Source organism: Crinia signifera, chromosome 6 (genome assembly GCF_055691185.1).
Source record: "Crinia signifera chromosome 6, ASM5569118v1, whole genome shotgun sequence".
Lineage (NCBI taxonomy): Eukaryota > Metazoa > Chordata > Amphibia > Anura > Myobatrachidae > Crinia > Crinia signifera.
In genome coordinates this window covers 139,961,419-139,987,856 of record NC_139222.1, presented here as the reverse complement: position 1 = coordinate 139,987,856, position 26,438 = coordinate 139,961,419, and the positions used below count along the sequence as shown (strand labels likewise).

General features: G+C 42.6%; 1 protein-coding gene across 1 annotated transcript in view; it reads right to left on the bottom strand.

Annotated features, from left to right (window-relative positions):
- GRN (granulin precursor) overlaps positions 1–26,438 on the bottom strand; it is a 93,115-nt gene that overhangs the window by 19,649 nt on the left and 47,028 nt on the right. The window contains exons 12-14 of the mRNA XM_083150108.1: positions 25,956–26,189; positions 3,978–4,148; positions 3,228–3,353 (exon numbers count right to left, since the gene is read on the bottom strand). Coding sequence (XP_083006234.1) covers positions 3,228–3,353; positions 3,978–4,148; positions 25,956–26,189 — 531 coding nt within the window. The remainder of the gene's footprint in view (positions 1–3,227; positions 3,354–3,977; positions 4,149–25,955; positions 26,190–26,438) is intronic.

Sequence of the window (26,438 nt, the reverse complement as noted above, 5' to 3'; positions counted from 1 at the left end):
GCCGTTACATAGATGATTTGATTATAATTTGGAGTGGGGATATATATTCTGCACTATCTTTTGTCAACTCACTCAACCTGAACACATATAATTTATCTTTTACTCACTCATATAGTCAAGTCTCTGTGGATTTCTTGGACGTGACTCTCGAAGTCCAAGATAATAAGATTATATCTTCAAATTATGTGAAACCTGTCAATACAAACTCTTATGTACATTATAAAAGTGCTCATTTTAAACCCTGGAAAACCAGTATCCCAAAAGGGCAATTTATGCGCCTCCGACGCAATTGCACGAACAAACAGCGTTTCATAGAACAAGCGGGAATAATGACCGATTCTTTTAAAGAAAGAGATTATCCTGAAGATCTCATTCAAAAAGCATTTCAAGAGGTTCTTGCAATGGATAGAAAAGATCTCCTAATACCAAAAAATAAAAAGGAAAAGAACATAACACAAATAGGAAGAGAAGAAATGAATAAAGATAATCGAGAGTTCGTGTTCATTAGTAAATTTAATAACTGTTCTATGGAGATCAAGAACATAGTTTACAAAAATTACAGAGTCTTACATCAAGACAAAATCTTATCTAAAATTATTCCCAAAAAAACAGTGATTATTCATAAAAAAAACAAAACACTCAAAACAATACTTGCCCCGAGTCATCTCAAAAAAGAAACAATCGAAAAAACTAGAGAAAAACATCTTAATTGGTTGCCAGAGAAGCCTAAGGGTTGCCATAAATGTGGAAAAAATAAATGTCTGATGTGTGAACACGTAGCAGATAACAACATTATATCGACAATTTTTGTTCTAGACCCCCCCTATACACCAAAATCCTTTATCAATTGTAATTCTTCTTATATAATTTATTTACTTTACTGTAGTTGTAAATTGCCCTATATAGGCAGAACCACAAGGTCCCTACGTACAAGATTCACTGAACACCGTCGAAATATATTAAAGGGTTTCCAAAATCACAGTGTGTCAAGACACTATCAGACACATCACAAATCGGACCCAAAATGCCTGTCTATAGTAGGTTTAGAATGTATATCCCATACACCACGGGGAGGTGATAGATATAATCTATTATGTAAAAGAGAGATCTATTGGACCCTGAGGTTTAATTCTTTACATCCCGATGGTTTAAATGAAACCATCGAATTGAACACAGTACTCTAATATTTATTATTATCAAAAATCATCAAAAAAATCAAAAAAATCAGAAAAATCAAATCAAAAAATAGTATATAAGTTTACTTTTTTTCCTGACTTCCTTATACTGAGTTTAATTTTAATTTTATTCTCATGTACACTCATTTATTTATAATTTTGTTTATAATTATAATAATTTATTTATAATTATATTCACATTTGGACAATAAAAAAGAAAAAATCACAGACTACTATGATCCTTCAATGTCTTCTTGTTTTAAATCCTATATCACCATAAAGATGATTATAAAATAATGGAACAAGTATGATAATCTTGAACAATTATATGATGTCCTTTACCCCATAAAATATTCATGCATCTCTCTGTGTTGATTTCATATACTTACTTAATTTTCTACATATAATTCTTTTATACATATCTTTATTGTAAAAATATATACTGTAATTTAATCTTATCTATGAGAAATGAGAATTTACACCGTTTCTGACCTGAATACTAGATTTTATATGGATACGTCCCATTATATCTATTTTTCTATTTAATACACATCCTGACGTGGCACAATCTAATGGACTTAGTAGGGATGCTAATATAGCAACCAGTCTCTGGTGCGTCGTCATGACGACGCAGTAAGCATCCAGACAGACCCGTGCGTCAAGCGCGGTGACGTCAGGTACAAGCCGCGTTGCACAGGCACGCGGCGCCTGACGAACATCCGGGTAAGTCGCCGGGTCCTCTGGGTGTATTCTGAAATGCACGGCACGCCAGAGTCACGCTTCACCACGTGACCGGTCGTTGCCGGGCAACACCAGAGATGCCGGGGGAGGAAAGAATGGACGCGTCTCCAGCCTTAGTCGCCGATACCGGCAATCGGCGTTAGGCAGAGACGCAGGACCTCCGTACTCCGCCAGCCTAGTCCATTTGCTCTTGTTCTATGTCAGGTATGTATATGTATAATGTACGGTTGAAACAGTATTTGGATATTATAATCGGCTGTAATAGACCCACTTCCGGGTCATGTGATCGCAACCTATAATTGGGTTAGAAAACAAATGTTTAAACTCCTATTTTTTATGAATTATGAAAGTCTAATGATATTATCTGTCTCCTGTTAAGATAAGGCACATTCGCTTGCCATATTGTACACGGTTCTCTTGCTATATTAGTTTATTGTTTTTAATGTGAACACATGTGAATCAGTGAGATCAATTAGCCTTGCTGGTATATAAACCCAGGACAAACTGTCCCACAATCACACTTGCTCCTGAAGAAGCCGGAGGTTCCGGAGAAACGCGTTGAGCGATCCACTATTGCTGATCCATCCTTTATTACACAAGTGACCTGGTTCATCCTTTTATTCCTGTGACGTCCACCTTCAAAAACTATTCCTGGACACTTCAAAACATTTTGGGTTTCTCATTATCCCTAATTGCTCCAAGGAAAAGGAAATCAGGACTGTCGATTCAGGACCCTTGAGCCTTTGAAATTATAAGGCAAACAGATCCTCAAAGCGTCACAAGTTATCGAACTGGCCATTACAACAACTTGCGCCATGGGATGGTAATATTAATATCAGCATTCATTTACCTATTACAGGACTGTCGCTTATTATACCTCCTTAAAAAGGAAAAAAAGTTTATTGCTGCTAATTGATTCACAATTATGAGATATATTTTTTAATATTATTTTTATTATATGTGTATAATTATATGAATTGTATTTTGTTATACTTATATTTATTCTAATTAAATTTATATATATTTTTTAAGAGAACCGTGTATACTAATTACTTAAACAGCAGGCGCTGACACAAACCTCATTTTCCTTTTTTTATATGCAATATTCTGGGTTTGTGACTATACCCCGTGTCAGCTGCCTTTAATTGCGCAGCACACACCACAAACTTTCTGCATTTCCCAGAAGCCTTATAGGCTACAGTTAAAACATGATAAAATAAGCATTACATTATTACCCTGCACATCAAAGCCTATTAGCCTTTAGCTTACATCCACCTCATCAAGACGCCAAATCTACTGAAGTTAGAGTACCTGGACTACAGGGCAGCAGGCTGATCCACCCTGGGGAGTGCTCACGCAGGAATATTCCTCAGGACAGCCTGCCTGGTCAGTGCAGGAAACATCCAATGTTATCATGGATAGGGAACGAGATACAACCTGCACAAAGATGAAAGTTGTATTTACTCTCAAACCATTTTAATTTTCAAAAGTACAGCACCCTATAGCATGTATTTGATATATTGGGGGAAATTTACTAAAGGAAATTTGTAAAAAATAGGTGTATTTGTATCCAGAAATACACTTATTTTTGACATTTACTATCCCGAAAATACGGCAATTTGTATGCGTAGTCATAGCACATCAATACGAATACGAATTGCCGTATTTTCGGGATAGTAAATGTCAAAAATAAGTGTATTTCTGGATACAAATACACCTATTTTTTACTAAATTTCCCCCATTATGTTTGTCTCCTACAAAGTTTTCTGATTTGCAAAACTGAAAAACGCCAACTGTTCTTCTGACTCTGCCAACACAAATGCTGTAAAGACTTCTGGGATGAGATTTAAAAGGATGAGAGATTCAGAAAGTGAGAGATTTGGGAAGAAATTTCCAGCTTTTTTAAAGCGGCAATCATTTACACTGCAAACCCAGTTTGATTTTGAAGGGTAAATGATTGCTGCTTTTAAAAAAACTGGAGAAATCTTACCAAATTTCTCACTTTCTGAATCTCTCATCCTATTAAATCTCACCCCTGGTCTCCTAATGCTTGCTACTTACCTCTATCTCTGGACAACAGCCATATCCATTGCTACTTTGAAGTTTACAGCATAGCATCTTCTCACTACATCTGGTCCCATCAGGGCACCATGCTGCACCAACTGAAGTAACCAATAGTAACAGATGCCAAAAGGGAGCCATCCTGCAGTGAAAACAAAGTGTATCCGTATATGATTACCAGGAAATGTTATGGATATTTGTAAATGACCTGATTCATACATAGAAAGACATTTATTCTATGTTCTCCAATAATCATCAGGAACTGCCTACTAACATTCTGTAGACAAAATGTAGTAATGTGTTTCCCATGGACTATATAATTACAATTTTATTTTACTGATAGCTCATGTTAGTGAATGAGAAATAGGTCGTATCAGTTTCTGAGGTGTAAAATATAGCCGTAAAAGTTAGTATAAAAAGAATAAGAGATTAAGGGGCATATTTACTAATTATCGAGTTTAAGACCTGATGTTTAGAATTTCATATTGCTGCTAGACAATACCAATTCCCCAGTTCCCTGATGCCAGTTTGATCTGACAGTCCTATCTGCAGTTGCCAATCATTTTTGGGTCTGAATCCACTAACACCCAAAATTCCATCATTGCCAGGGTCCCGGGGGCCTAAATAGGGGTCAAGCCACTACACAAAGTGGGTCTGGAATGCAGAGTTGCGAACGGTTAAGCTTAAAACAAAAGAAAGATAAAGTTCAAGTAATGCTAATTGCACAACCAAACCCAAACAACTACGGGCACCACAGCTAGTATAAATATTACACACCATGGGGATCATTCAGAAGATAATAACAGAAATAGCATTGTTTTGTAGAAACACCAACTAGTACATGTAACACATGCATTAGTAATAGGACAAAAAAGCCAGCACAACTCTCACCTCTCACTCTCAAGGATTCACTTTTTCCCCTACAGCAATTTGACCCATTTTATTAATGAAGCTCCGCCTACTTTAAATTGTCACTGGCTGATAGAATTGTGGTTTCATGGTTGTGGTAGTCAAGCACTGCTCAGTGTCTGAGATATGTCTGAAATACTAACATAGATTGTGGTAATATACTGTATTAGGGATTTCATTTTCTATTAAAAAAATACCCTGTAAAAATATAAACATTTTATTTCATTGCATTTTTACCCACATGCCAAAACTGGTACCTGAAAAGATACTCACAAAAAATTTATTAAGAGAGCGCACTGAGGTGAATTTATACCTATTTTATTATTATTATATTCATATCATAAATCATAAAATATGCATATTTATATTCCTGGCTCTGGAACCAATTGGTTGTGAGATCTTTTATATATGGAGTTCATATTATGAAGCTTATCTACTGAGGAAACCGGTAGATTTGCACACCCGAGAAACGTGTTAAGACAGCATCTACTGTGTCCTATTTATCAGCGGACTGCTTCCCCAAATCCACAGCTTGGTCCCTTTGTTCCAGATGCCTTGGTGAGCAGGACATTATCAGTAGTACAACACGGTCCACCCCCGGGAGAATGGACAGGCTCATAAAACATACATCTCGAGCCGCCCAGCGGAAGCTGAGCACTGGGTTGTGCGGTTAGCGTGACTTCTGATGGCCGGAGAGAGAGAGAGAGGTTGGATGCTTACAAACAGAGCAAGCCCTAGGCATAGGCAAACTAGGCAAATGCCAAATAACCTATGATTAAAATGATATGCAGCATTCCTATATTCTGCGTGTGAGTGAGGCTGTATCTGCATATGAAATAGTGTATTCATGGAACTCACTGTAACATAGTATTTAATATGCAGGTACAGCCACAGTCGCACACAGAATATAGGCATGCAGCATATCATTTTAATCATCGGAAGCTCCTTGTGTGTCCTGGTCATATAACAATGCAAATTTTCACCCAACCCAAGAACTAGCCAGGAGCTGCATGGCCTATTGAGGCAAGATGTATGAGGAAACATCTGTATCCAAGCAGAGGCAAAGGTCACAGTGTTAGCGACTGTGCGAGTGCTGTCTGTGGGTGGGTTGGTTGTGCAATAGTGTTCGGCATGTGTGTAAGGGGCATTATGTGTGTCATGTATAAATGCATTAATAATGTGCAACATATGTGTAATGGGCATTATGTGTGTCATGTGTATAACCGCATTAATAATGTGCAACATATGTGCAAGGGGCATTATGTGTGTCATTATGTGTATGAAGGGCATTAATAAAGGTTGGCATAATGTGTAAGGGACATTATGTTTATAAGGACATTAATAATGTGTGTCATGTGTAAGGGGCATTACTGTGTGGTATTATCAGGGGTGCAGAGAGAAAGGGGTAGGGGGCACAAATTACCCAGGCCAAAGTCTGATGGAAGGGCCCAGTGGGGGCTCCCTCCCCTTAAGTGACAGCAGCAGCTGCAGTTCTTCTCCTCTGCCCAGTACACACTGCTTTGTGCTGGGTTGCAGTGTGGCCATAGAGGTGCATAAAATACAATATTTTCTCAGGATTTTTTTCTAAGGGTATAATGTGAATAATGTGAGGAGTAATGTAAATAAGGTAATGTGGTACTACTGTGTGATGCAACGTGAATAAGGGACACCATCTCATGATATAATGTGAATAAAGTTGCACTACTGTGTGGCATAATTTGAATTGGGGGTACTTGTGTATTTTGGCGGCGCCCATCGCATCGCATACCATAACACATACGATGGTATGCGATGCGACGCGATATCGTACGATAGTGCACGATGGCATACAATTTTGAAATTGTATGCCATTGTACATGGCATACGATGCCATACGATGCGATGCGATTAAACATTGTATAAGCACCCTAATGGGTGCTTATACAATGTTAAGCACCCAAATGGGTGCTTACAATGTTAAATGCACCCCCACGCCACCCCCCCCGCTATAAACGTGAACCCGAAGCGTGGCGAGCGCAGCGAGCCCGCGAGGGGCGGCGGTACGCGTCCTACGACCTTTTCATACCCCCACTATCCACGTCGGCGTGGAGTTGAGAATAGAATAGTGTGGCGAGCGCAGCGAGCCACCGAGCCCGAAGCGTGGCGAGCGCAGCGAGCCCCGCGAGGGGACGCGGATACCTTCACAGGTAAACGCGTCCCCTCGCGGGCTTCACAGGTGTCCGCGTCGCCACGGACACCTGTGAAGCCCGCGAGGGGACGCGTATAACTGTGAAGGTATCCGCGTCCCCTCGCGGGGCTCGCTGCGCTCGCCACGCTTCGGGCTCGGTGGCTCGCAGCGCTCGCCACACTATTCTATTCTCAACTCCACGCCGACGTGGATAGTGGGGGTATGAAAAGGTCGTAGGACGCGTACCGCCGCCCCTCGCGGGCTCGCTGCGCTCGCCACGCTTCGGGTTCACGTTTATAGCGGGGGGTGGCGTGGGGGTGCATTTAACATTGTAAGCACCCATTTGGGTGCTCAAAAGCACCCTTTAGGGTGCTTATACGATTTTTGGTCGTATAGGGGGTCAAAATCGCGTCGCATCGCATCGCATGCCATCGGGTGCATGGCATGCGATGCGATGCGATCTGTTCGTCGTACGACGGACATCGGGGGCGCCGCCAAAATACACAAGTACCGAATTGGGGGTACTATTGTGTGGCCATGCCCCTTCCCAGCAAGAACACACCCCTGTTTGGGCTGCACACCGAATGTGTGCACTGTTTCTATTTAAAATATTGCAGGTAGGAGCACCAAAATGATGACTGCTATGATGAGGGTTGATGGTGCTGGGAAAGGGGAGCTGGGTCAGAGGTGGAACTAGTGGTGGTGCTAGGGGGCACCAGCTAAAATCTTGCGTCATTTAGGCTAGGGCCAGCTCTGCTCACAAATTGTTCATCTCCCCAGTGTGAGTAATCAGCTGTATAATATGGTACCGTTTACCCCTGTCTATATGAGTGTGGGAAATTGCCTGGACCTAAGCGCATAAATCAACACAAGGGACAGTGACCAGGTATATACTTTTGGATACAAATTATTGATTTCGGATACAATTGCTATATTTGCACTTAAAGAAAGGGTGATTGTTCTTTTCCCCCAACAGAACATCTACATAGAAATCATCCAATATTAGGTTCTTTACATTTATGGGGTAAGAACTCAATAATTTCAAGATAACCCCAGTAGTGAAGTGGAGTATACCGCTAAATATCAGACACCGTTGTATGTACCTACCTACCATCAGAAAATTTTCTTTTAAAGTTGTTTGTATATGTATTTTATAAATATGCATATTTTATGATTTATAATATAAATATATTATTACTAAAATAGGTATAAATTCACCTCAGTGTGCTCTCTTAATCAATAGTTTTTTTATGTAGTTAATACGCTGACATAAGTTTAATTAGCACTTGTTATGTAACGTACTTCACTTGATAAATACAAGTGCTTTGAGAAATTTATATAGAGAGAATTTCTAAAAGGGAAACCATAGGATTTTAGGTTCATGCTGACACGAGGGCATTCTATAGCCCTCTTAATGCAATTTTTTGTGACTTGAGAGAACATCTGGACATAGGACATAGGATACTGTGGCTTGGCATCCACTAAAATCTCCCCCCCCCCCCCCCACTTTCCTGCACATTGCCAGCTACCGCATCGATAATAATCACATATGTACTAAAATATTGGGTACTTGTTTCCTAGCACGGCGCCCATCGCATCGTATACCATAAGACTAAATATGGTATACAATGGGATGCGACGCGACGCGATATTGTACAATAAAATATTGTATCGCATCGTATACAAATTTTTATTGTAAAACCACCCTGATGAGTCCTTACAATGTTAAATGCCTCCCCATTGTCAATGCCACCCCCAGGATCAATGCCAAGCGGAAGCGTGGCGAGCGAACCGAGCCCGCGAGGGGCGGAGGTACGCGTCCTCCGAACTTTTCATACCCCCACTATCCACGTCGGCGTGGAGTTGATTTTAGATAGTGGGGCGAGCGCAGCAAGCCACCGAGTCCGAAGTGTGGCGAGCGGCTGCGCAATACATGTAAAGTAATACGCGTCCCCTTGTGTGGCTCGCTGCGCTCGCCACGGCTGGGTGGCAGGGGTCATACAAAGAAAAACCCACGCAATGTCATCCTACATAAACATAGCGTGTGACTCTAAAGCCCTATACACACTAGAGAATATTGTAAAAGACATTGCTCAGAAAGGGTCTTCTAAGCAATATCTTTCACAATATCTAGTGTGTACACTCAATATCATTAACGATGCATGTTCCTGTGCGTCGTTAACATCCCTCATTGTCTGCTGAACATGCAGGTTAAATTGGCTACACTGACAATGTTCAGTGGGTCCCGGTGACATCTGTAAACTATATAATTTACCAATATTGTTCAGCGTGTACATTCAATATTGGCCACCACGGCCGATGTTGGTAACTATATTGCTCACAACCAGGGTCGCTTAGTGTGTATGGGGCTTAAATCAGGCCCTATCCAGCAGAGTTCTTTTTACACTTTGTACAGATTATCTTGTGCTACTATCTTTGTCTCTCTTTCCTTCTCATTGCTTGTATCATTAGTGGTACAGGACTTTATATATAAAGAGAGCTCTATCTGCTGGATGTACTAAGCAGCGGTGGTACATGCCACTGCCTGGATTTTCAGAACAGAAGCTGGTGGCTTTGGGGCATACTCGGAGGGATCCATGTTGGATCCTGCCACACAGCAGCTCTGTGAAGAGAAGTCCATAGACTGCAGTGATGCCCTTCCAAGGAGGGGCTTTAGCATAGGTGCCGATTTATGTTTTTGCTGGTGGGTGCTCAAGCCAAAAATATAGGGGAGTGGCTTCATGGGAAAATGGCGTGGCCACAAAATAATACTGATTTATATTACGCAGCACAGCTGTCTCCAATATTCAAATTATGGCAAAAGTGCCAAATACATACATGCCCACAGAGTGCAGGTACAAAAATCCCCCCCACAGTGCCAAATACATAAATGCCCCCCATAGTGCCAAATACATAAATGCCCCCACAGTGCAGGTACATAAATGCCCACACAGTACCTGTGTCAGCGACTAGGGAGGGGGAGTGCAGTGGGACATAGGCAGGTGGGCCGCAGCTGAGCGGGTGGGTGCTTATCAATTTCCGTGGGTGCTCGGGCCCTCAAGCACCCACAGAATCGGCACCTATGGGCTTTAGTGAATTTTAAAATGCGGTAAAAACCCAGAAAACAGGTTATCTAAAGTCTGCATTTGTAAACATTATTATATGCTTTCTGATCTGACCAACTGAGCTGATTAGGAAATTATTTGATAAAAATTATGACACGTCAGAATGGGAATAAACTATTGAAAAAAATTAGTAGTAGAAGAAAAAGGGGGCAAAGAGGTAACTCAGGGCCTTATTTTGGTTCACTCTTTCTGACAAAATCCTTCTTAGATGGACAAAACCATGTGCACTGCAGGGGGGCAGATGTAAAATGTGCAGAGAGAATTCGATTTGGGTGAGTTATTTTGTTTCTGTGCAGGGTAAATACTGACTGATTTATTTTTACACTGCAATATAGATCTCGCTTTGAAGTAAAACCCCACCCAAATCTAATTCTCTCTGCACAAGTAACATCTGCCCCACCTGCAGTGCACATGGTTTTGTCCATCTAAGAAGGATTTTGTCAGAAAGAGTGAACCAAAATAAGGCCCTCAGAGACCTCAAACCAACAAAGGGAAGAAGAAATAACGGAACAACAAGGTTTTGCAATCAGTGTCTCACCACATGCCCTCACAGACACTGGACTGTTGGTATAGTACTTGCAAAGGTATAGGATTTGATCCATCCAATAATAACAGAGATATACATATAATACTAAAAGGCCTATGTTCTCCCCTGAAAACCATATGGAAAATGGTACATGGTTTACAACCATAACGGATTCCATTTTTTTATTTTGCATTTAAGTTTAGAATAAACATTTCTTGAAAATTGTCAAAGAGTTTTAATTGCAACTAGCGACCCACCCGGCTGCGCACGGGAAGCACTAATTATCTATAGCCAGATGACTTCGGATTTTTGTAGTTGGTTGTTAGATTTGGGAATACATTGTCGACAACGGCTTGACTATTCAGTTGCATTTGACAGGAGTTTGGTGGGAACGAAATCTCATTCGTGGTGTGATCAATTACTTGCCAACCCCCGAAAAAAAATATAGAATTCTGTGTATCCGATCGCTACCAAACTTGAAAGAATCTGAAGATTTCCTGAAAATTTAATCAAAATCGGTCACGCCGTTTTGGAGTCCATAGGAAACATACACACATACACACATCCATTTTTATATATATAGATTAAGGTCAATAGTCATAGGTGCTCCAATGCTCCCAATTCTATACAAATATTTAAAAGAGAGACTTGTGTGACTCGCTGCCACCAGCATTAGTCAGTGGTGGTTGCATCAGCATTCCACATGGTGGCTTCGATACATAGGGTTCAACATCTTTGGTTCACTTCTCCCCAGTGGCATACCAATCCTGTCTTTGTACTTTAATCAGCTTAAGGTTCGCTAAGATGCACCAAGCATGATTCCTGCATCTGAAGATGTCAAAGACAATCCATATTTGGATGGACACACAGATGTACGCCAGGCAAGGGCGCTGTAGCGGTATTAGCATAATATTTCAGATAGGACTGTAGCAAAAGAAGTCAACATCGATGTGACTAATGCAGAATCAGGCCCTTTGGCAAAATGATGGCAATGCCTTCAGATTTTTCCTTCTGTGTTATACAGTTGGGTAATAGTAATTAGGTAATCAAGATGAAGCCCCTTCGCTTATAGTACACCTCTTGCATGATTCCTATAGTGTCTGATATGAGAAAATATAGCGCCGTTGATCTTTCTTTTCTCGTGTGTTCTGGGCTTCGTCATTGATAGAACTTATTTTCAAATTATCTTTTGTATGGGACTTAATAATTCAAAGTGGAAAACCAGCTTCCTAAATGAAACATTGCTGCAGCGTATATTGGATCATTTTGGACTACTGGTGCTGATTCTGAGGCACACACAAGTCACAATGTGCACAGATCTTGCAGCTTACAGCATGCTTCAAATGAGCCAAGAGGGGGGGGGGGAGGAGTCTTATGCTCCACCTACAGTCAAAGTTATGCATGAATTGGGCATTTCTGGACAATAACTGGGCAGTGGCCATGAAAACACATGGGGAACTTATAACCCCTCAGCACAGTTATGTGACTCCTTCTCTGGTAAGAGTGATCAGGATCCTCCCGATATCACTCAGATTTCTGCATGGGGATTGGAAGCTAATAATAATGGAGGGATCCATCCAGAACTTTTTGCATTGGCCACCAATGTTTATATCAGGGGTAGCCATCTCCAGTCCTAGAGAGATACCAGCAGATCATATTTTACAGGCCACCAATTAAATGCATCAGTGTATTCATTATTCACTGACTGGTTTCCGTGGATCTCCCCTTCCTCCTGTGCCCGGCAGCTTGCTACTCAGATGGCTGCAGGGACTGCTGAGCTCCTTCTTCTCCCTGCACCTGGAAGGTGCTAGAGAGGAGGTGGTCACTGGTCCGGGAAGCACAGAAGGAGGCTGTCCGGACATCAGGTGAGGTGGGGGGTGGAGGGGGGGGGGGGGGTGCATGGGGTGTGTGTGCTGTGGGAGTCGTGCAGGGTGGCGGGGGTCAAGAAAAGTAGCCCATGAGCTTCTATGGGGGTTATTTATTTATATAGTTGAAATATTCCTGTTTTTCTGTTAAATTGGCAATGTTGTTCAGTAAATCTGGCTTCATTTTTGTATCTACCATCTTTAAAGTATGGGCCTTATTCTAGTTCACTCTTTCTGACAAAATCCTTATTAGATGGACAAAACCATGTGCACTGCAGGTGGGGCAGATGTTACTTTTGCAGAGAATTAGATTTGGGTGGGGTTTTACTTCAAAGTGAGATCTATATTGCAGTGTAAAAATAAAGCAGCCAGTATTTACCCTGCACAGAAACAAAATAACTCACCCAATTCTCTCTGCACATTTTACATCTGCCCCCCTGCAGTGCACATGGTTTTGTCCATCTAAGAAGGATTTTGTCAGAAAGAGTGAACTAGAATAAGGCCCTATATCTCTAAGGTGAATGAAGCTTTTAATTAGTGTAAGCCAGTGGTTCTTAAACTGGAGGCTCTCAGGCATGAATGTAGGAGGCAAACTCTGTGCTGGTGGCTGCTAGTCATAAATTATGCATGTGGACACCATTATCACTGCTAGACAAATTCCTATGTCAAGCATGTCGACCCGGTAAATTGCCTTTTAACACTTGTTTTTCCAGTGTCGAAAATCCCGGGTCTGTAACCCTGCTTTTTATCCAGGTTATTTATTAGTTATTTATTAAAAACTATCAGACACAGTGTGCATTTGTGGTTTATACTCTTAAAAACATGTTGTGGCTTCAGATGACAGAAAAGATGATAATGGCAATTCTTACTCTATGGAGATGCCCAAGATCACTTCTTGTTTTAGGATTCTGTATCAGTTCACTTTTGTGGATTGCAAATTTGAAAGTTGCCATTTCTTTCTGAGTTTTGTGCAAACTGTGTTGTTGTTTTTTTAGAAGAGGTGTAGAGGGCAAATATTTTTTTTTTTTAAAGGGTTGATATATTTATGTTACAGCTTTGTCTGAGATGTGATCATCTAATGCATGGGTTCTCAAACTGCGGCCCTCCAGATGTTGTGAAACTACAAATCCCAGCATGCTTTGCCACAGTTTTGCTATAAGGGAGTGTTAAAACTGTGGCAAGGCATGCTGGGATTTGTAGTTTCACAACATCTGGAGGGCCGCAGTTTGAGGACCCATGATGCAACCACACCAGGCAAATGGTTAGAGATCGACAAATCTCTGTGCATGCATTGAAATGCACCCTGCACTTATCCCGAGCTCCTGACATGAGTGGGGCCAGTCACACTGGTAAGTGCAGCAGCAACCACAGTGTCCTGAGGATGCTCTGATTGGTTGTACAAAGGCAAGATGCTTGTTTGGAGCATCAAAACGACGCTAGCACTGCAGCAGCAATAATGTTGTTTCAGGCACATCAATGAGCAACCAATACCTGTGCACACAGGGCAATCTGGCGATCCTCGAAATCCTCCTAATGAAAACCTCACAAAATGGCTGCCCCTAATAGCAGACCAGTTTTAAGGATGCTAGAGGAGGCCGCCGCCGCCGCCGCCTCCTCTAGCATCCTTGAATAACAGTCTGCTGTATGGGAGCAGCCATTTTGTGAGGGGTGAGCTCAGCTAGCCATGCAAGGGGATGTGGTGCTACGTTTCAGTGTCCATGTCGACTGTTGACATTTGGGCCAAAAAATTTGAAAAACCCCATGACGACCTTTTGTCAACCTAACCAATTTCGACCTAGACTCATGTCAGCCTTCCTGCATGCTGACCTAATGGTATCGACCTAATGACTGTCAACCAATGTGCTGGTGACCAAATGATTCATACCCTACAACATTGTGTAGATCATTTTTCCAGGCAGGTTTTAGACAAAGTATCGGTCTGATCGGTTGTTAGGAGGATGTGGGCGGAGCGATACGAAGGTGTCCAATGCACTGCTCTCAGCACTTCACCAGCAACCGATTGGAAATCAGGGGGGCTGTGGGCGAAGCTCTAAATGAAAGTATCCCCTGCACTGCTCATGGCAATTTGGCAGTGGCACGTACACACAGGGCCGGTGCGTGGCACCGGAGCAGGGGGGGGCGCCCTGGTGCTCACACGCTCCACAGGGGGGTGATGCGGCCGCCTCTGCGCTCCATGAGGGGGTGGGGGAGAGAGAATGGGGGATGTAGCTATCGCCACTGCACTCCACGGGGGAGGGAGAGTTGGTGGCGGGAGATGTGGCGGAGGGAGGGGGATTGGAGATGTGGCTCCGGTGGGCTCCAGGGGGGGGGGGGGGCAGGGGTCACTCACCTGCTCCCAGCTCCTTTCTTCCAGCTCTCCTCGTAGGGAGCTTTGCCGCTGCTGCTTCTTCTGCTGCACAGTACCACCCTCCAGTGGCCGGCGCCCTAGGCAAATGCCTAATGCTGCCTAGTAGTGGCGCCGGCCCTGCGTACACGACTTAATAGCAACCAGTCAGACCTTACCGGATATGTGTAAAGTATACAGTGAGATTTATTCATAGAAAAGAGCCGTAACAGCATCCACCCCACCTTATATATTACCAAAAAACGTAGGTAATCGACTTCTGTTATGACAATTTTCACATAAGTGAAGCTACAGTAGGTACTGCAGACAGTAAATAAGGTTGAAAAAATATGTTTTTAGGTTTTTAAAATAAAAATACATATTGACAACATTTTAGTTTCATTTCCACAAACATTTTTTACAAATGGAGAAGTTCAATTGTACAACTAAGCAAAAGATATTACCACTAACAGTCTCAAGTTTTATGGAACAAAAAAGTTTCAGGTTTTGTTTTACAAATGCAGGATTCCTGTGATTTAGAGTGATTGTCACCAGCCCATGATGGATGCATAATTGGCTATACCTGGTTTACATTGGCCACTACATGAAAAATAAATGCCTGATTCATGGCCAGTTTTTTATTTATTTTTGCTCCTTCTAGTTACACATTATGCCAAACATTGTAATGCCCATTACACATTATGCAAACACCGTAATGTGCATTACATATTATGCCATGCACTATAATGCCCATAACACATTATGCCACACACCATAATGTCCATTACACATTATGCCATGCACCATAATGCCCATTACACAGTATGCCCCACACCATAATGCACATTATCACACACCGTAGTAGTAATAATAAGTGTTAATTGTATAACACTTTTCTCCCAATAGGACTCAAAGTGCTTACATTGACCTTCACAGAATTAAATCGAAACAAGCTTAGCGTGGATATTAGTGAAATGCTTGCGAGAACAGAAAATTCTTGAGTCTGTTTCTTGAAGGAATCCAGAGTGGGTGCCTCTTGCAATGTGCGGGGAAGAGAATTCCACAGAGTCGGAGCCCCAAAGCTGAAAGCTCGACCCCTAGACGAGTTCAGGCAGATTCTAGGTATTGTTAATCTGTCACCTGCAGATCACAGTAATGGAGAGGACCAGTAAGGAATCAGAAGCTGATTCAAATACTTTGGGCTTTACTCATAAAGGGCTTTGACAGTCATTAAGCCAATCTTAAAATAAATTTGGGAGCTTACAGGTAGGTAGGCAGGCAGGCAGGCAGCCAGTGAATGGATGCTACGTGGCTGGAGTCAGGCCCTGTGACAGGGGGGGGGGGGTCAAGGGGCACAGCTGTGAGGGGCGCCAATGATCTGAGGGGCCCCAGAACATGGCTGTGGTGGCAGTGATGTACTCAGCCACTTGATGTCTGTTCCCGGCCGATCTGCCCCTTGATGTGTGTCCCCGGCTGCTTGATCTACAGTCCTGGAAGGAGGCGGCTGTGAGTGGGGCTGTCAGGAACTGGTGAGCATGGTAAGCACAGCGGGGGACACCAAGCCAGAGATGTGCTTCCCTCTGCTGGCTATCGTGACCCCTGTGCGGCACCCGCCAGACAAATCTCTGGCGCCTCCTGTCCTGCCCCCTTTTGGCTGACATTTCAAATGGGGTTCTGGCCGCCAGCCAATCAGAGCTCGGGGATCGGCAGCCAGTTACTGGCTGCCGGAATGCGAACTCCGATTGGCTGACAAGCCCGCTCCACATTTGAAATGTCCGCTGAGAGATGAGCAGGAACAGAATGCGCTCCACTCTCCTCCTTTCCTGGCTACATCAGCAGCAGCTCCCCTCAACTGTAGCAGTGAAAATAATGTAAATTACACTACTTTGAGCACTGTGTGAAGGACACTACTGGGGGCATCATATACAGAAGTACTGGGGCATTAGAAAGTGTTACATAATATGCAATAGACATTACAGTATGTGGCATAATGTTTAATGGGCATTATGTTGTGCGGCATAATGTGGGATGGGCATCACGGTGTGCAGCAAAATGTGTAATGAGCATTACGGTGTGCTGCATAATGTTTAATGGAGATTAAGGTGTGCAACATAATGTGGGATGGGCATTACAGTGTGAGGCGTAATAGGCATTAAAGTGTGTGGCATAATGTGTAATGGGCATTACTGTGTAGATTTTTTGCAGCAGGCCTTCGGTATGCACTTATAGGAAGAAAGAAAAATCGGTACTTATGTACTAACTGGGCTGCCGATTTTGAAATCGGGTCCATCGCATCGCATCGCATCCGACCATATCGCATGCGATGCGATGCGATGGACCCGATTTTTCCATAGGATTCAATGTTAAAATGGACTGAGTCCATTTTAACATGGAATTCAATGGGAAAAGGGGTCCTTTTCATACCCCTACTATCCAAGTGGGCATGGAGCTGGATATAAACCTGTGGCGAGCGTAGCGAGCCACCGAGCCCGAAGCATGGCGAGCGTAGCGAGCCCCGCGAGGGGACACAGAATACCGTCCCCTCGCGGGGCTCGCTTTGCTCGCCACGCTTCGGGCTCGGTGGCTCGCTACGCTTGCCACAGGTTTATATCCAACTCCATGCCCACTTGGATAGTAGGGGTATGAAAAGGACCCCTTTTTCCCATTGAATTCCATGTTAAAATGGACTCAGTCCATTTTAACATTGAATCCTATGGAAAAATCGGGTCATCGCATGCGATATGGTCGTATGCGATGCGATATCGCATCGCATCTGATTGTATGCCTTAAGTTAAGGCATACAATCAAAAAATCGGCAGCTCAGATAATACATAAGTACCTTAACACAATAGGGCGCTAACCGGCAGCTAAAGGTTTTATCTGATCCCAAGATGTTTTCACCAAACTTCACAAACAATGCAAACAAAAGAAAAAAAAAATTAACAAACAAGCAAGCTCTGGTAAAGTTACTTTCCTGGAAAGATGGATCTGTCAAGATCTCAAATTAATCCTTTTATGGGGCCAGATTATATAAGCTTCAAAAGTGATAAAATGGAGAGGGATAAACAGCCAGCAAATCAGCTCCTACCTGCCATGTCACAGACTGTGTTTGAAAAATGTCAGACAGGAGCTGATTGGTTGGCTGTTTATCACTCTCCATGTTATCACTTTTGAAGCTTAGAGAATCTGCCCCTGGTGTGTACACACGGTAGATATGCCGTGCTATGCTAGTCCCGATATGATCAGAGGCACAATTTTGACTATATAGTGCAGATCTGCACTATATAGTCTTGCCTGACCTCTCTATTTGGGCTGCCGATTTGCACTCACACGGGAGCACGCATCGGGCTTGCAAGCTCTAAATAAGCACACAATCAGCATGCGATATGGCTTCCGTTGTTCACTATATCGGCAACATCGGAAGCCATATCGCACCGTGTGTACACACTATAAGTGATATTCCAGGAAGGTAATACATATAAACAGAATAAAAATAAACAATGTGTGGTACATTCAATGACTCTTTATAAACAAAGATTTCCCAGGTGCTTTCTTTAAGAGGGCGTGAATCAGTATTGCTTTGATGACCGCCACCTCTAGGTTCAGTTTTTGGAAAGAATGGAGACACATACATGTTTATCTTCGTAATGGAAATGTCCTGCGTACACAAACTCACAATAATGTGGATATGGATAACCACATCCAGGTGTCTTTCAGAGGGAAGTGTACCCCAAACTCACAATATAACGGACATGAATCCACATATAAGGGTATATTTTAAACTCTAACCACTCAGATATAAGGAGAATCAGGTAGAAGGCATCCCACTACTCACGATCTATAAATTTTTGGAAGTACATCAAGGTATCTTTTCCTCAGTAATGACATAGGTCTATGTGATGAAAAATGTTTTAATCCAATAATGACACAATACATAAAAAGTATTGGAATTCTCCAATGAAAATAAAAGTCCACTAGAATAAAACAAAGTATGGAGGTAGCACAATGGTGGCTAGAGTTGGAATAGGATGGAGATGGGGAAATACATAAAGGAGATCTGGAACTCCTTAATCTGTCCTCAATGATGTTAAAAGCAAAGTATCCAAAAGCACATCAAAATGCTACCTATAAAAGCCAACATGTTTCAGTCCTGCTGGATCTTCCTCAGATGCCCTGAATTTTTCTGAATGACCATTGTCTGCGTTCCAGCGTTTGGGAGCAAAATGTTTGCATCGAATGAAGTACTTGTGTATTATCACGGCGCCCATCGCATCGCATACCACTAATTAAGGTATGTGATGGGACCCGATTTTCGAGTCCAAAGACCCGCACTGTACAATAAAATATCGCATCGCATGCCATTAAAATGGCATGCGATGCAATTTTTAATTGTACAAGCACCCTCATGGGTGATTACGATAAATGCACCCCCATTGTTAACACCACCCCCACTATCAACGCCAACCAAAAGCGTGGCGAGCGCCAGCGGTACGCGTCCTCCGACCTTTTCATACCCCCACTACCCACGTCGGCTTGGAGTTGATTGTACATAGTGTGGCGAGTTGGCGTTGATAGTGGGGGTGGAGTTTACAATGGGGGTGCATTTAACATAGTAATCACCCATCAGGGTGCCTGTACAAATACAAACCGGGTCAAATCGCATGTGATCAGATCGCATGCGATGCGACCAATACAATGCCCTGCGATTGAAATCTTGGGCGCCGTGAGAATACACAAGTATCGATATTCCCATACATTATCAGATTTTTTACCCCAGGTATTACCAGCAGATGAGTGGCTTTGTGGACTATTTTGCATAACGCTGCACTATGCTATGCAAAGCCATCCGCCCCCCCCCCCACTGACAGCACCAGGCAGGGGGAAGTGGCTCACTGTGTATAGACTGAGCGGCTTTCCCCCCAGCGACCGCGCACACTGGGCATAATCGCCCAGTGTGTCTGAACCTTTAAGGCCCATACACACTAATAGATATGAAAGACGAAAGATATTGGTGAACAATTTCCCTTGAGCTGATCATGAAAGATATTGCGCACACACACAGATAGATTTTACGAAAGACAAGCGTTATTTGCACCAATTTTCTGAGACACTTCATTGACTGTACATTTACATGATAGGTGGATGTGAAACCCTGAAATTTACATAAAGGGCTGGCATTACAGGGGAGGTGGGCCTGAGTACTGCAGGGTATAATTAAGCCATGTACAGATGGAGCCGCTCTCACACTTGCTGCCATATTTCACTATCTAATGGCTGCTGGCAGGTCAGCGGACGTGGACGCACAAGCATCTCACACCCTCTGGCGGATGGCGGGGTGGAGCCACCCAGATGAGTGTGGCTCCATCTGTATATGTACACTATATTATGCGTGTACAAAGTACAGTCAACCTGTACTGCAGCGTGTAAAATCATAAATGCAGCATACATGTACGCTATATTTTGGTCACGTATAAAATACAGCACAAATTTACACTGTATTTTACATGCTAACGACCTACATGTATTGCAGCATGTAAAATATAGCGTACATGTCCACTGTATTTTACATGCTGTCGACAAAGTTCGGCTTACACATTGCATAGTGTAAAATACAGCGTACATGTACATTATACATTGGTGGGATTTGAGGTCATGCATGCTACAAACATTGGTGGGCAGGGGGAACATGCATGGTACACATTGGTGGCCAGTGGGGGCATGCATGCTAATAACATTGGTGGTCAGTGTGGAGTGTGCATTAAAAGGCACATACACACAGACAGTATAAGGTCACAATCTCGTTTAGAAAGTGATTTCTGAACAATATAGTGACCAATATCATCTAATGTGTACACTTTGCATCATTAATGATGCACGCTCCTGTGCGCGGTTATTGAACCCCTCTCTCACCCAAGCAAGGGCCACGGTTGCACCCTCACGTGTGGCATTGGCAAGTGTGTATGCACTTGCCAATGACTGCCCCCCCACCGCCAATATCTGTGTAGGCGGGAATGCCTTAATGTGTACGGGCCTTTAGACAGACATTGGTGGCCAGTGGTTTGTTAAGTGTGCGTGCATACGTAATCAAAAAGTCCAAAAGAGGGGAAAAAACAGCACTCCCCAGTCTTTTCATGAAAGTACAAGCCCAGAATTTAATCCAATCAAAATGATAGCCTGCGATGTTTCAACCCTGGTTCAGACCTTTGTCCAGGCGATGGCAATACAAGCAGCAGTAAACCAACAATGGGGTATGGGTACTAGGATAATACATACTAAAACATTGATGAGGGGGGAATTACTTTTTTTTTTATTAATTGGAGGCCAGAGTACTCACAGTGATCTGTGTTGAGCCCTGGCGTCAGTGTGCTACCACTACTACAGCTCCAGTCTCCCGTCTGAGGAGGCAGGAAGGTGAGCCTAGCAGCGGCAGAAGCTGCAGCACACGGTCACAGGCATCCTGGAGCCAGAGCTCCAGCGGAGAGGAGGTGGCGACGAAAGAGGTGAGCGGTTACACCCAATATCATTCGGTACATAGTTGTGTGTACACTGTGCTATCAATATTGGGCTGGTTGTGCTGCCTGTTCAGCAGAGATCAACACACATTAACAATGCACTGGGGCGTGCGTCATTAACGAGATTAGGCATACACCCAAGACAATCGCCTCAATATCGCTCAGAAGCCTCTTTCTGGACCAGATGTACTAAGCTTGAAAAGTGATAACACGGAGAGTAAAAAACAGCCAGCCAATCAGCTCCTACCTGTCATCTGAAAGGAGGTGTTTGAAAAATGTCAGGTAGTAGCTGATTGGCTGGTGGTTTTTCATTCTCCATTTTATCACTTTTCAAGCTTAGTACATCTCACCCTCTGAGCGATAAAGAGGCCAATGTCTTCTAGTGTGTATGGGCCTTAACAGTCCAGGTTTTAAGAATATCCACGATTAGGCAGTGTTTTCTTAATTCTTCCCTCAGTCAGTTGTATTATACCATCTGTGTATAATCAGGGATATGACTAAAGGGGCTGCTGGGGTGAACTGAGGATCATGTTTAGGAACCACAAAGATCATAGCTACACTTCACTAATTTCCCCAATAAAGGCCGCTTCTATAGAAATCTCAGTGAATCCAAATTTCCTAACTCACACCTCATTACCTAAATTCGAATAGAACTATAAACCATTTAAAAAAAAATAATAATATAAAAAAATCCAATATGAACAGACACCAAAAATAGCTCCTACATATAAGGACTCTACATTCGCAGCCCCACTATGTATATTTTGCATGAATATTGTATTCTAAATAGCTTAACCCCCAGTCACCCCAACATGTACCCTCATTTGAAAAATTACATGATTAGGAACAGCGTTTTAGAAAGGGAATGTGACATTTTAGTCATTCACCTTGGGGAGGGGTGGCCTTTAAGCTCTTTTGCATTGACAATGCATCCCCCAGGCCTTGCACAGCATCTTCAGTGTTCACAATAAGTAATATTGCATAGTGTATGCAGGGCTTTAGGGCAATACTACCAATGGCAGCAGCTATAATAGCAACATTATATTAACCAACCTCACTTTTGTTGTGCAATCTTTGTTTCCAGAGTGTAGATTGCTGCATATATATTTTAGCCATATCATTAAAGACCATACTGATGAGCAGTGGATTCTGGAGGTTGTACACCAAGAAGAGAAAGGGGTGGGACACCTAGAGGCTGGCCGGGATGGGTTCAATAGCCACCAGTCAACTTAGCAGTTTAAAACAGCCCTCAGTTATAGCTTACTTCTTGTAAAGCTGGGTACACACCTAGATGTTTTGTCCAGAGCAGTGATGTCTGGTTGCAGGGTATACGTGATTTACCTAGCATGTGCAGGACTTCACATAAGTCATAAACTGTAAAACTTTACAAGTTTTACCTCTGCACATGGAACACAGGCTAGATAATTTGCATATCTTGTAGTCTACAAACCCCCTATGAACAGCACTAAGCATATGACTTTTGTGCAACACCTCAGCATTTGTTCTCTATATTTATCTATCATTATTCCAACCCTTTTCCAGCTTAAGAAAAATGTTGTGGAGGACTGTATTCATACATCTATTTTAGTTGGTCTGCTTCCTGGAAGTAGTTCTGAGGGGAAAATAAGCCACCCTACTGTATGGGGCCTTTAGTTATCCTTAAAAGTGTGTACACACGGGGGCGATTGTGTAATATCGCGGGAAATATGGTCGCTAAGCGACCATATTGCCCACAATGGGAGTGTGCACCAGCGGGTGCGCGCTCCCGTTTTTACCCTTGTAGTGATCGCTGGTCGCAGGAACATGCTCCTGCGACCAGCTGATTACCACTGCCGGGCTCCCCCCGGCAGTTTCTTTATCATCAGCGACCATCTCTGGTCGCTGCTGAAAAGAAGAAACTGAGCAATATATTGCTTAGCAATACATCTCCCCGTGTGTACGGGGCTTTATAAGTGATATTGCATGCAATTTAACCCATCAATTGCCAATTTACACCCACCATATTCTACTTTAGAGAACACCATTTCCGGTCTTAAGATTTGTGAAACGTTTGGCTTTGGAAAACTAGTGCCCATCGATCCCTGGACCTGCATACATACCTTATAACTACATCTAGAATATTCCACTAGTGTTCACATAAATGGGCACCTCAAACAAAAATATCCACGATAGGATATGAAGAAAACTCCCGGGTGGGGCACAGCCTTCTAGTACAGTGTTATAACTCTGTTAAAACTAACTGTATTTTATTATTAGTAAAATGGGTCTATTAAGGCAGACCTAAGTGACATAGGACAGAGACAAAACAACATTAAACACACATTGAGTTCCCACTTGTAACAGAATTAATGCGGGAGATATTTACTGGTGAGAAGCTGTGAAATCTAAGCTTTCCCTGTTGTCTGGAAGTCTAATGCTGTGTACACACGGGTCTATATGATTGCTGGGGATATATTGCTAGCAATATATCCCCAGCAATCATATTGCTAGTGTCTCCTTTTCATCAGCGATAAAAAGGAGACACTGCTACGGGGCAGAGGCGGAGCGCAGCAGGTGACGGGAGGAGGGAGCAGCGTCGCAGGGCATGGGAGAACAGCGCTGACCTCCTGCCCGACGATCGCTGGGGAAGCCGCTGGTCGCAGGAGCATGCTCCAGCGACCATGAAGGGCTGGCCGCGGGAGCCGGCTGCACATGAAATCACTGGCAATATGGTCGCTGAGCGACCATTTTGCCAGCGATTTCATACATAATTGCACCTTAAGTTTATGGAGAGATATGACTTAATTAAACCTTTTCGGGTAAGAATATATAGTCTCCACTGGTAATACAGACAACTAGCCTCAAATTGCTTAAAAGTGATCTATTTTGACATTGTGGGGGATATTTACTAAAGGAAATTTGTAAAAAAATAGGTGTATGTGTATCCAGAAATACACTTATTTTTGACATTTACTATCCCGAAAATACGGCAATTCGTAGTCATATTGATGTGCTATTAATACGACTACGAATTGCCGTATTTTCGGGATAGTAAGGGGGAAATTTACCAATATGAAAAACCTAGTTTTTCGTATTGGTATTTCCCCTACGGCTGCATACGACTGTTTGAGTCGTATGCAAAGTCGTGTTCCGGAGGGGAAATTACAAAGCAGTCATATATTTGTAACCCACCCGGGAGATTTCTTCATATCCTTTCTTGGATATTTTTGTTTGAATCGACTTACCTTACTCCCAGGGAGCACCTCCTCAACCATACACCAAATTATTAATTTATTGTGTTGTATGGAGCATGCCTTCACCATCCACGACAAATTAATCCTGTGCCCCAGGCCTACTTCCCCATCCCCCCTTTTTTCCCATAATTATTAATAAATGGGCACTTGTAAACTAATGCCACTTCCAGCCATGTGGATTCCCAAAAATGGAGTTTATTTAAGCAGCTTCTGGAGATTGTATAGTGAAGTGTGCAAGTAAATTAATACTCCCACAATCCCTATATAAAATGCTACACAAGAAAAGTTAAGCCCCATACACACACTAGACAACAAGCACCATCAATATAGGTAACTAGAATGGCAGTACCGCTAATTAAACGATAGTGAGTGTATACACTAGAAGAGCATGCCAAAAAACCAGGGGTAGATTTATTAAGCTCGGTGAAACTGTCTGGTTTTTATCACTGGCCAATCAGCTCCTACCTGGGAAGTTACAGGCTTGGTTTGAAACATGACAGGTAGGAGCTGATAAAAAAAAATAAGAAAAAAATATAATTATAAATCTACCCTTCAGTGACGTCCGAACCCGCTGTACATATACAGCCAAGTTGACCATCATGATCAGCAGACAGGGGAATGTGCATTAATGATAAAGTGTACACACTAGACTTTTTCTTGAAGAAATCCCTAAGAACAGCCTTTGAGAAATCTTAATTTCTAGTCTAGTGCGCAGTGTGCTTTTAATAAAAAAAAATTTGGAGCTTTTAGACATCAGTTTTTAAAACGGTTAAGTATAAATTGTCTATAGTCCAAATGTGTACTTTTAAGTAAAAGGTAGAGTAAACCCTGGTTTTAGCAGTAAATTATAGAACACCAAATTTGCATAAATTCTACATTGTGGATTAAATAGGTTACTTGTACATATAACATTTGTTAACACATGTTTTTCCTTTTCAAGAGCCACAACACCTCAGGTCATAAATTTAATTAGAAAAAGAGCTTTTATTCCATGGTTGAGCATTATTTAATGATTAGCAACGATTAGACCAGGATTATGGTTTTATGAGGAATCCATTTCTTTCTCAGAGTAAAGTTTTCTTTTCATATCCTAAATCCCAGCGCAAATTTCCTGAACGACTACACTGTGCTCCATAATTCAGACACACATGGCCATACGGACAACAGTGCATTCTATCAGGACAGCATACACCCTGCAACAAAAAAATATATAGGTGGTTAATCCTCCATATATTATATGGCACATTTTAGATCTTGCTACAGAAATCATAAATACAGTATACTATAAAATACTAACCATAGCATAAGGGCAACAGGCCCAGGCTCCTCCAGGTCCTACACAACAAGTTGTACCATCAGCACAGTAATGATATAAGTCACACCAGATGACATCCACTGAGACATCCACTGATTGTTGTTGTATGGTATCTAGTGGACTAGGTTCCTGTAGTGGCTTGTTGCATGTTCCTGAAGCCACATCACAGGTGTAGCCACTTGGACAACAGTGCAGGTGATCTGAGCAACACAAAGCCTGTGAGTGAAGAAATGACATGTTTATGGACAGATCACATTTCTATGACCTACACAGGTGGCTTATGTTAAGTATCCAGTGCATTTGAGTTGAGAGAGAATTAGTAGAACATGAATGTAACCTTGAAGGCCTTTTCACCTATATAGCATCCATTGGGAGACCCTAGAACACTAGGGTACAGAGCATGTGACAAGAGTTTGGACACTTCACATTTGCACCCAAAATGACTGCAGACTTAAGTGCCTTTAT